The 12,278-nt window shown below is 41.2% G+C and overlaps 1 protein-coding gene across 1 annotated transcript; it reads right to left on the bottom strand.

Moving 5' to 3' along the window:
- Positions 1-245: 245 nt before the first annotated feature.
- On the bottom strand, positions 246-10,328 carry LOC112266353 (sodium/potassium-transporting ATPase subunit alpha-1). Its single transcript, XM_042296756.1, has 21 exons — positions 9,415-10,328; positions 9,029-9,154; positions 8,241-8,300; positions 7,085-7,288; positions 6,833-6,946; positions 6,609-6,743; positions 6,319-6,436; positions 5,943-6,211; positions 5,403-5,846; positions 4,942-5,134; positions 4,041-4,216; positions 3,820-3,956; positions 3,515-3,665; positions 3,241-3,409; positions 2,986-3,140; positions 2,697-2,820; positions 2,399-2,544; positions 1,637-1,767; positions 1,045-1,146; positions 662-753; positions 246-464 (listed from the first exon to the last, which is right to left on the bottom strand). The coding sequence occupies exons 1-21, from the start codon at positions 9,424-9,426 to the stop codon at positions 436-438; spliced, it is 3,087 nt and encodes a 1,028-aa protein (XP_042152690.1). The 5' UTR covers positions 9,427-10,328; the 3' UTR covers positions 246-435.
- Positions 10,329-12,278: the final 1,950 nt, after the last annotated feature.

Raw genomic sequence — 12,278 nt, 5'->3', positions numbered from 1 at the left:
TTTTAACATACTTCAATACAACTTTTTGGAAGTAAAAACAATTTCACTCATATTGTAATTCATTATAAGTCATATTTCATAGAACTATGCAAACACTGGACATTTACTTTAAACAAATAAGACACAACTATACTAGGTTATTTCTCCCATATATGCAACACAATTTAAGCCTACATGTCTTACATTAAATCCAAACCAATAAATCTAAATAATTCAGACAACAAAAAATGAATACAGTCTAAGCATTAGTGTTGAAGTGATGTTTATTTCAATTTGCATTATCACAATTAAGAACTCCTCAATGCGGCTGAGTGCACCATCACAGTGTTCATTGGATGTAATGGTAATGTAGCAGATTGAAATGTAGTGTAATGTTGTTGGTTGAGATGTAGCAGCAGAGTGACGTTGAGTGATCCTGGGGATAGCCTCTTTTTGTCAGTAGTAGGTCTCCTGTTCCACCCAACCTTAAAGAAGAGAAAATTCAGAGAGAAGAACACAATTAGTTAGATTTCATCTCGTCACTGAAAATCTCCATGAGACAAATTAAATAATTTGTCCTTTCCAATCCTGCATGCCATTGTCACACAATAATTAACTTTGATGTAAAATTGGCGATGCTATCTTAACAGATTGTTTTCGTCCATAGTCCTTGAGCACTTACCTCCTGGGTTTCGTCGCAGGATGTATCTCCTACCCTCATCATAGAGGAAGATGAGCAGAGAGTAGGGTAAGGCACAGAACCACCAGCAAGGCCTGAGGAAAGAGAGAAGGAAAGAGAGAAGAAAAGAATAAAGAGATTAAGTTGAGCATAAACAGCGAGGTACAGCGCTTACAGGGCCCCTAAATGTAAAATGTTATTTTCTCTCTTGGTTGGGCAGTAAACCCCATTACACTTCAGCTAACTAGTGAACCCCAACTGTTCCTGAGGCTACAGTAGTCTCCTCCACCCATTGTAATATCCATCCATTTAACCACTCATCTTTTAAAAGGGGTGAGCTTTGTTCCAAGCTGATATACAGAAGAGAATCAGAAGGGTCTACTCACTTGAGGGGGTACATTCTGAGGGCGACATCCATTCCAGGACAGTAGGACAGGAAGACAGCCAGGGCAGTTTCCTCAAACAGTCCGAAGATGAGAATACGGTTCCTGAAATGGGAGAAAAAAAGGGGGAAAAATCATGGATTTGATACCAACAGGGTGGATATTGATTTAGAAGTCACTTGCAGGGCTGTATGCACATTAACTCCCCTCTGGCAAACCCCCTGAATTTGCTACATTGGTGTCAGAAATGGGATGGTGGCCATGAGGTCACCGGAGAGGTTGGAACATGTCAGGGACATGGTATAGAGAAATGTGGGGACACACACTTCCAAAGGAAGGGTGTAATGTATATAATGTATATAAACTTTGTGTAAATTGTTCTGTATGTATTCTGGCCTTTAATGTTGTCTATTGCTAGCAGCACCATATCACCAAGTACAATTGTGAGTATGTGTAAATGTACTTGGTGAATAAAGTCGATTCTGATTCTGGTGATGTGTAAGTCAAGACCAGAGCAGTGAAGATCAAGTTTCAGAAAAAAACTCTTAGGATGCAGACCTAGACCAAGACCACAAAGATCGATATGTGTACTCACTTCATTCCCTGCTGAAGGATGGAGTTCCTCCTGGTCTTACAGATGATCAAATCAGCCCACTGTACAACTACAATACTGGCGAAGAATGCTGTGTGGCAGGTGAACTCCACAATCTTTCTGCGCTCATATGTCTGAAGGATGCATCATAGACCATAGAAAGAGAGAGTGTGTAGAGAGACATATGGAAAAAAGAAGAGTGAGAGGACATATGTTTCTTACATTTGTACATTACAGTAGTGAAGATTACTGACTACTCTGTTACCAAATGTGTGGTGAACCTGTGTGCCGGCGGCAGCGGTGGCATTCACAAATGGTAGTTCTGGAGGAATAGTAGCAAGCTATTGACGAAGCCCAAAATAACGGAGAGGACGTTTGGGGCCAGTGAGGTGCACTGCTGGGGCTACGGACCTGTCTGTCTGAATCCCTGGCTGTGACTGAGGTGCTCCGTCTTTCTCAAGACAATCGATATTTCCTCTGCTGACTATCCGAAATGCAAGCTGTGCATCAACCCTGATCCGTGATCCCATCCATGACTTCTCAACTTTCTTGATAATGTATCAGATTTACTGATTTATTTTGTTATCTTGAATTTCCAGATATATACGCAATTCAGCTTTCAGCTGCCATGTATGCTGGAATAAACTAAATAAAACAATTGGGAGAGAGATTGAAAAAGCTCTTATCGAGAACTTATCAGATCAAAACAAGGCCAATACTAATCCGTTAGTACAACAAAAAGCAGGGCGGTGTTTGTGTACTTACCCACTGCTGGCCGTAGCTGTCCTCCATGTCGTTCATTATCTTGTTGTCCCAGTCCACACGCATACCCAGCAAATCCATGGGCAAGAACCCGTTCTCAGCCAGGATAACAAAGTATGTGAAGAATCCAGCTGTGGCCTGCATCATACCTGTGAAGAGTAAAAATGAAGAGAGTATTTTTGTCAGTGAAGAGACATTGATCAGATTGTTAATTTGCAATGTAACTGATTGGCCAACATACAACGCAACAAGACCCGGTAAAGGCAGGCAAAACAGAAGAAGGGCCAAATTTACTCCTTACCAATTTGACCGTAGGCTATGCTAATGAGCCTCTCATTCACCAGTTTGTCAGTTTTGGGGTTTCTGGGCTGTCGCTTCATGATGTCGTTCTCAGCTTCTTCATAGGCCAGGGAGATAGCTGGGACCTTGAAGGTAATGATGGGAAAGATCATCGTTGGTAACTTTGATGTTAGTTCAAAGACCTTTCCAAACAAACTCTAAAATGATCATGTACATTGTTCTTCATAACACAGCAGAACACATGATCAGATTGTTCACAAAGGAGGAGTATCCACATCTGAAAGACCCACCATATCAGTTCCCAAGTCGATACAGAGGATGGTGACGGTTCCTAGGGGCAGTGGAATGTTGGCGATGATGAAGAGGAGGAAAGGTGAGATTTCTGGAATATTACTGGTCAGGGTGTAGGCGATGGACTTCTTCAAGTTGTCAAAGATCAGACGGCCTGAGGGGAAATAGAGGATGGGGGGAAGGAATAGTCAGGGTGATGAGAGAAGGATGGAAAAACCCAGCAGATTGATGGTCATTGCCAGAGCTTCTCTTACCCTCTTCAACACCAGTCACGATGGAGGCAAAGTTGTCATCCAGGAGGATCATGTCTGCAGCCTGCTTGGAGACGTCAGATCCAGAGATACCCATAGCAACACCTATGTCAGCCTTCTTCAGAGCAGGAGAATCATTCACACCATCACCTGTCACAGCTACAATAGCACCCTGTGGATAAGTAAGAGAGGTGTTTACAGATGTTAGAAACTCCAAAAGTGAGATGCAATCATCCTGACTGACTCATGAGCATGAATTATTTCAATAAAATAGTACCTGACGCTGGCAGCCCTCCACAATGATCAGCTTCTGCTGAGGAGAAGTTCTGGCAAACACAATCTCAGTATGATGGGCCAAAATGTCATCCAACTGTTCGGCTGACAGGTCCTTCAGCTCTCCACCGTGGACAACACAGGCCTTGGCATCTCTGGAGGGTACAAATATAAGCTAAATATAGGGGCTTGTATTGGTCTGTTCTGATGATGCCCCAAAAAGGCTAAATAAATGTTTCTGTCAACCCCTCTTTAAGTGTAGACAGTATGATGACATAACTGAAATGATCCCAAACAAATTGCAAATACCTTGGATTGACCTCAGAAACTGGGATTTTCAGACGAGCAGCGATGTCCTCAACAGTCTCGTTTCCTTCAGAAATGATGCCCACACCCTTAGCAATGGCTTTAGCAGTGATGGGATGATCACCAGTGACCATGATAACCTAAGGGAAGAGGAGTGGTCTGATCACAGTGGCTGCTATGTGGATTGACTGAAGAGTCTTGTGTTTAGTATGATATTGCCATACCTTGATTCCAGCACTCCTGCACTTTCCTACAGCGTCAGGCACAGCAGCACGGGGAGGGTCAATCATGGACATTAGTCCAACGAAGCACAGATTCTCAGTTGGGAAGTTCACCTCTTCACAATCGAACTGGAAGCCCTCCGCGAACTGGTCATCAGGAAGCTGGAAATGACAGAAACCTGAAAAAGACACAGAGTCAGACACGCCACAACAAATTCTTCATGTTCTAGACCAGTCGGGGTCGAACTGGATTGTAGTCACAAAGAAATAAATGAAGAGTACAGATTATGTTGGGACAATATAAAAAAGGTTTTGAGAAAGATAATTTTGTTATTGGTTTCTTTTAATTTTGAAAATGTATTGAATTGAAGGTTATTTGTTGAAAATTTAAAGCGGCAATCAGCAGTTGAAACAATAAGAAAGCGGGCTCCCCACAGCTGGTTCGGTAAAAAGCTGAGGGATGGAGCTGGAGAAATGATACCACTCATAGACAGAGCTATGGATGCAAGGATTGGCCATCCATGATATCAAAATGATAGTTTAACCATGTTTTGAGGCTATTCAGTTTTGTTTTACATTTACTTTGTTTACAAACATTAGAGTAAAAAAAAGCTTATATTTTGGGTTATGATGGTTTACGACAGTTGAACTAATTAGGCATTTATTCAGTTATAATCTTCAAGAATCAATAGGTACTTATCAATACGTCAAAAAATTTAGGATAAAAGATGTAGTAACTCCAGATTGCCTCTATGTTATGTCATTAGATTTGGGGTGGGGTCACAAGAAATTCTGGTTGAAAAAATGGGATCCCCACTGAAAAATGTTGAATACCACTGTTCTAGACTTTTCATTCAGTCCAAAACCTTTGAATGCATATTTTCCCATATTGGTGCCCTCTTACCCAGCACTCTCTCTCCCAGCCCTCCCAGCTCTTCGTAAGCGTTCTGGAAGGCTTCCTTCAACTCGTCATCCAGAGGCTGTTCTTTGCCCTGAATCAAAATGGTGGAGCAGCGGTCCAGAATCCTCTCAGGGGCTCCCTTCATCACCAGTAGGTGATTGGACTCTCCGGCCACGATGTTCTTATGAATGGAGAGCTAGGGGCGAAATTAATTGTTTTTTGATCAGATGACACCATGAAGAGAGTTTAAATTTAAATTAGCAGGCAATGACCAGTAAGTAGCCTACAGTGCCTGGAAAACTAAAGTTCTGGCAACTTATTGGATGTCGATACAAAGTGGCATTTCCAAGCTGATTGAGAAAAGCCATCCATCCATCCTGATTTTGAGTCTATCACACCACCTTCTAAAACTCAGTTTAACCCGTTGTTAACCCACAGATACCGCAAAGAGTGCATGTGGTTACCTGATATTTGTTGGTGGAGTTGAAGGGAATCTCAGCGATCTTGCTGTACTTTTCTCTCATGTCTTTGACAGACCCGCAGCACAACTCGATACACTTCAGCAGGGCAGACTCTGAAGCATCACCAGCCACATCTCTCTTGAGGATAGGTACATTGTTCTGTTCTGCCAGGAAGACGGCGCGGTTGCACAGGCCAGCGACTCTAGCCAGGGAAGCCCAGGTGGCAGAGCTTTTGTCGAAGCAGGTACCACTCTGATTCTCTGTGGTGTCAGCCTCATGAATCTGGTTGTCGAACCACATGTGAGCCACGGTCATTCTGTTCTGAGTCAGGGTTCCGGTCTTGTCAGAGCAAATGGTGGAGGTGGAGCCAAGGGTCTCAACAGCTTCAAGATTCTTCACCAGGCAGTTCTTCTTGGCCATACGCTTGGCAGTCAGAGTTAAGCACACCTACGATAGAAAGCCATATTAGACACTTAAATAATCAACACGTTTTGTTGTTAGGACTGAAGTTTTTGTTAAACATGACATTTCATCAGTACTCACAGTTACAGTAGCCAAGAGACCCTCTGGCACATTAGCAACAATGATTCCAATGAGGAAGATGACAGCTTCCAGCCAACCATATCCCAGAATGAGGGAGAGGACGAAGAAAGACACGCCCAGGAAGACGGCCACACCGGTGATGATGTGGATAAAGTGCTCAATCTCTTTGGCTATAGGCGTCTTCCCACCCTCCAGACTCGTGGCCAAGGTAGCGATACGACCCATGACAGTGTGGTCACCAGTGTTGATGACGATACCTCTGGCAGTTCCTGACAAAACATGGAGAATATGGTTTAGAATCACAAAATGGCTAAGTGATACATTTCAAGTTATTTGAACTATTAAATCACTACGGCTAGTTACTGAAGGTATTTACCTTCAACACAGTTGGTAGAGAAGAAGGCAATGTTCCTTGTCTCCAGGGGGTTGTCATTGGAGAAATCCGGAGTACGTGTCTGGGGCTCAGATTCACCAGTGAGGGAGGAGTTGTCCACCTGAGTGGGAAAAGAGAATTGCATTAATACAACATTGAATGACACTAAAGGTGTCCGCATGCTTCCCATCCGAAACAGTTCAGGACAGTTTGTCATATAATATGACAACATTTTGTGCTGTTTTTATTCGTTTTGGTCTCCGGCAAGTTTTTTTGGATTGTAAAGTACTCACCTTGCAGCCGCTGGCAGAGACAATACGCAAATCAGCTGGGATCCTATCTCCTCCTTTCACCTCCACCAGATCTCCAACCACCACTTCTTCAGCGTTGATGTTCTTCTTCTCACCGTCACGGACAACCAGGGCTTGCTACAAGGCAGGTGACAGGATTACAATCCGTAGACATGACAATACAATCAAGTTCTTCTCAGAGGTGTTTGAAAAGGCAGAAGTCTAACCTGTGGGACCAGGTTCTTGAAGGAGTCCATGATCTTTGAGCTCTTGGCCTCTTGGTAGTAGGAGAAACAGCCAGTGACAATGACGACAACAGAGAGCACCACACCCAGGTACAACTGTGAGGGACAGAAACAAAGAGGGAGGAAGACTATGAGACTATTACTTTACGGTTAAATAAGAAAACCCTTTCAGGCACTAGAGGCATTGTAGTTTTTGTTAAGTCTCAAATTATCTCAGAATTCTATAATTCTCACATTATCATTAGCTGGCTCATCCTCGGAGGCGGCCTGGATTCCGTAGGCCAGGAAGCAGAGCATAGCACCAATCCATAGGAGCATAGAGAACCCACCAAAGAGCTGCCTGCAGAACTTCACCCACTCAGGGGTAGTGGGAGGAGGGGTCAGGGTGTTGGGGCCATCACGAAGAAGGATCTCCTTAGCCCGAGCTGAGGATAGACCCTGGATGGGGGAGGGATGAGAGAGAAGGAGAGAGGGAAAGGTAGAGTGAAGAGAAAGGAGGAGGGAGGAAAGCAGGAAGAGGCAGTAGAGTGATTACCTATGGAACTCAAAACTTTCCCCTCCCCTTTTGTCAGCAAGAAAATCTCCCCCCCCCCATACCTCGCCCCTCATCACTGCATAGTGCTTTCAATGTTCCCGTGTGAATGTGGCCCTTGTAGTGGAAATTCTGCTTAATCCCTGGATCAAATATCAACAGATCATTATCTGTGCGACCATCACCAAAACAGTGTTTAACTGTTATCCTTTCCACACAAAACAATGTTTAGGCCTGTCCTAATTGTACTCCACACAAAACAATGTTTAGGCCTGTCCTAATTGTACTCCACACAAAGCTGATATTGCAGATATTGTGTCCCCTGCATTAGACCAACCTATGGCTTGTTAAAAATTGTTCATGTGAATCTGACTTGCTGTCAAATAAATGGAGAAAGTCTCATCCATGTGTTCTATGCAGCGTTTTAACTTCCACTCACTGTCATGTCTGATGTTGTGTTTTTATGCTGTGTTTACTATGTATGCCACTTTTCTGGCCAGGGCTCACTTGTAAAAGAGATGTACATCTCAATGTGACTACTCTGGTTAAATAAAGGATTCAAAAAATAAAATGAAAAGAATGTAATGGGAGTCACACAATCGGAAAATATATGTTTGACAAACTCTGTGTAAACTTTAGGAAGATATAGATGTGTTTCATGTTCAAAGATTCAGTGGTAGCTAATGATGTGATCATGACTTAGAAGGCAGATAAAGTTCTACCTACGATATGACCTCGTGCCGTAACCTCCACGACCTCAATGCGCTTCAAATTACAGTCAGAAATCATCCGTAGGAGCAGCTGATACAACTGGTTGTCAGTTTTAAAAAACAGGCACACACATATTCACTCACTCACCCTGGCTAAGTCTGTGCCGTATTTCTTATGAAGTTCATCCAAGGTCAACTTGTGGTCATCCTAAATCAGAGAGAGGGAGAGAGAGATTGAGAAAGAAAGAAACAGTTGCTTGTTGAACTAGGGAGTTCTCTCAACTTTTCCCCATGGCAAACGTATATGCAGAACATGCATAGTTAATGAAACACATTCCTCAAAACAATTGAAATGATCCTAGGTATGATGAGGTTATGCTGCATCGATTTCAATATAAACCAAAGATAAGTCATGTGTTTCTTTATGATGGATGGAATTGTCTGGTTCACATTTCTGCCCTGAAAAAGTTCTGCACAGGGCACACACGTTTTTATTCTGCTCCTTGTATTTAAAAAAGCAGTTTCCAAAGATATGCTACTGTTCCTCTGAAGTTTAAACGCAGGCCATTGGGGTTTTGAAACCCAAGACTCACTGCAGAGTAATAGTAAGTCAATTAAAATGCTAATGAGTACCCAAATGCAAGTCTAGAAACTACAGAGCTTGATGCACATTTGAAAGGTTGTGTGTTGTACCTTTTCTGATCCACAGAGATTAATAGGCTTACTGTTTACCTTAGTCTTTTCTTGCTGAAAATGCTGATAGTTTTGGTGCTATATCACACTATTTAAATCATCTCTGGGACTACGGATTAACATTTTTGCAGCCATCTCCAGAGCTTTGATGTGTAAATTGTATATGGATAAATGTGCATTGTTCATGTCAACAAAATGAGATGAATATAATTAGTAATTTAATAAATCATCAGTTTTCCTCACCAGGTCAACTTCCTTTTTCAGATCGTCCATGTCCTTCTTCTCCTTTGCTTTCTTCACCTCCTTTTTGCTCTTTTTATTTCCATTGTCCTCGGAGGTCGCCGCCAGCTTATAATCATCTTTCCCCTTCTGTATATCAGAAGGTACGTTAATGATGAGAAAGTGTGAACTATCGATGTGCCTCTTTCCTAATGAGGGCTTAGATAAGCAGTGTATTCAGAACTTTATCAAATATAGAACTTTATTTTAAAAACTAAGAAGCAGCCATGAACCGAGGGCTAAACTTTTAATATGAACTGCAAAACAAAACGACAGATTTTTTTAAAGTTGAAAGGACACAATATAAGTAAATCCAAATCCTGATACTTAAAAGTGAAATCCAGACTTACTCCAAGCCCCATCCTTGCACTCCTGTTCTAGGACTCTCAATCCCAGTGGTTTGTAAAGAGAATATACTTGCTCCTTATCCTGAGAAACTCCACCTGTTACACGTTTACACTTCTCTCTCTCACTTCTCGACGTCTCGAGTCACCCCAGAGCTCCCTGGATAGCTAACTGAGGTTTGAATATATTTATATACCCGACTGGTTTACCTGCCCAAGGGGAGGTACACAGGAGGAATGAGGCAGGTGAGTGGAGAGGGGGCTGAGGATGGGAGGGGTTGGGGAGGAGGAGGGGGATCTGTGAAATGTCATTTATTTATTTATTCAACCTTCACCTATACAGCTTGGTCATTTTGACGACAAGGCCCCTGAAAGAAAGAATCCGTCTGACGTTGACGGTAATAACAGTGTGTAGTGGAATGGAAAAGAAGTTGACAGTAATAACAGTGTGGAGTGGAATGGAAAAGAACGAGGACAATTAATGAATAAAGATCATTTTCTTTCTCTCTGCTGCACTTACTTTCTCACTTGTTGGTTGATTTGAAAGAAACCCTGCGCCTTTGAAGCTAAATAATATCACGAAAAGCTGTTGAAGCGAGCATAAACAGCTGTGTTTGTACATTCATTCTCACATTTGAAACATAAGTTGCCAGTATAGAAACCAAGGCCATGAGCCTTTGTTCGGTGGCATGTTGGTTGTTGCAATTATAACAAACAATACTGATTTTGACCCAGAGGCCATCTTATCTGCCTTCCAACTGGACAACGTCACAGCACATTCATTCCTTGACCTTTGCTGTCACATGTAAATCCACAGGTTAAGATGGAGGCCGTGGGGAAGAGTGCGTAACCTTGACACACTCAGGGAGAGGTTGTACTTCAGGAGGTAGGGTGGAGTGCTGCGGGTGTCTGTTTAGTAAACGTCTGGCTGTTTGTGGTTATCAGTCTGTGGGGAGAGGTGGGCGGTAAGAGAGATAGAGGGGGGTGTAGATGTGTAACACCAGTTTATTTAAATAATAGCAACATCAAAACTTTTATACTTTCTTAAGAACCCAACATAATCAAATAGACTTTATTCATTTTACAAAAAAGTGCAAACCTTTAAAGTTGGTAAGCCATACTCTCTTAAATCGGCAATATGTGAATTCTTCCATAGTAGCTGGTATACTTTGTGGAGTGTAGATGGAGATTTAGAGAGGGAAATAATGACATGATAGATGGGTAGATAGAAAAGAGAGATGGGTAGACAGAAAAGAGAGATGGGTAGACAGAAAAGAGAGATGGTTAGACAGAAAAGAGGGATGGGTAGACAGAAAAGTGAGATGGTTAAACAGAAAAGAGAGATGGTAGACAGAAAAGAGAGATGGGTAGATAGAAAAGAGAGATGGGTAGGCAGAAAAGAGAGATGGTAGACAGAAAAGAGAGATGGGTAGATAGAAAAGAGAGATGGGTAGACAGAAAATAGAGATGGTAGACAGAAAAGAGAGATGGTAGACAGAAAAGAGAGATGGGTAGATAGAAAAGAGAGATGGGTAGACAGAAAATAGAGATGGTAGACAGAAAAGAGAGATGGGTAGATAGAAAAGAGAGATGGGTAGACAGAAAAGAGAGATGGGTAGACAGAAAAGAGAGATGGTAGACAGAAAAGAGAGATGGGTAGACAGAAAAGAGAGATGGGTAGACAGAAAAGAGAGATGGGTAGACAGAATAGGTGAGGGAGTTTCTGAAAGAGAGTGTGTGTTTTTAGAGATATGCAAATGGTACTGCACCACCTTTTTATACACGAGGGGAGGTCCTCAGGACAAGTTAAGCACAGGTCTGTCAAATGATTGAGATGAACAATAGTTAACCAAAGTGCCAAGGTTTATTAACATAGAGGGCACAAACAATGGATTAGCAGCAGGGCAAGAAATACTACAAAGTCTCCAAGACTCAAACCTTGCATGTAAAACACATCAAGGAGAATATCATGCAAACTTAGATAAAGTATATTCACAATCATTGTAAGATATTACACTTGTGATTCAAAATATTTGTAAGACCTGATGAAACATTCTTTGTCAGATATCATACTCAATATGAAACATTCTTTGTTAGATATCATACTCAATATGAAACATTCTTTGTTAGATATCATACTCAATATGAAACATTCTTTGTTAGATATCATACTCAATAAGAAACATTCTTTGTTAGATATCATACTCAATATGAAACATTCTTTGTTAGATATCATACTCAATAAGAAACATTCTTTTAGATATAGATATCATACTCAATATGAAACATTCTTTGTTAGATATCATACTCAATATGAAACATTCTTTGTTAGATATCATACTCAATATGAAACATTCTTTGTTAGATATCATACCCAATATGAAACATTCTTTGTTAGATATCATACCCAATATGAAACATTCTTTGTTAGATATCATACTCAATATGAAACATTCTTTGTTAGATATCATACTCAATATGAAACATTCTTTGTTAGATATCATACTCAATATGAAACATTCTTTGTTAGATATCATACTCAATATGAAACATTCTTTGTTAGATATCATACTCAATATGAAACATTCTTTGTTAGATATCATACTCAATATGAAACATTCTTTGTTAGATATCATGTTGAGCAGACTCAACATTTTTTTTTTATCCTACCTACCTAATATAAGGGATTCAAACGAACATTAAGTAACGTTTTGCTAATACTTTCTTCATTCTTGATTCAGAAGTAAAGTCTATCTTATAAATGTCTGTGCTTAGTTGCACGTGGTTCTCCCAAAACCAGAGAATATTTGTAAAAGTTTGTAGAATCCACGTTTTGCACCAAGTGAGGAGTTCCCTAGCCATAATAGCTG

This window comes from Oncorhynchus tshawytscha, linkage group LG14 (genome assembly GCF_018296145.1).
Source record: "Oncorhynchus tshawytscha isolate Ot180627B linkage group LG14, Otsh_v2.0, whole genome shotgun sequence".
NCBI classification, from domain to species: domain Eukaryota; kingdom Metazoa; phylum Chordata; class Actinopteri; order Salmoniformes; family Salmonidae; genus Oncorhynchus; species Oncorhynchus tshawytscha.
The sequence above is the reverse complement of the archived record's forward strand: the minus strand, read 5'-3'. Positions and strand labels throughout refer to the sequence as shown.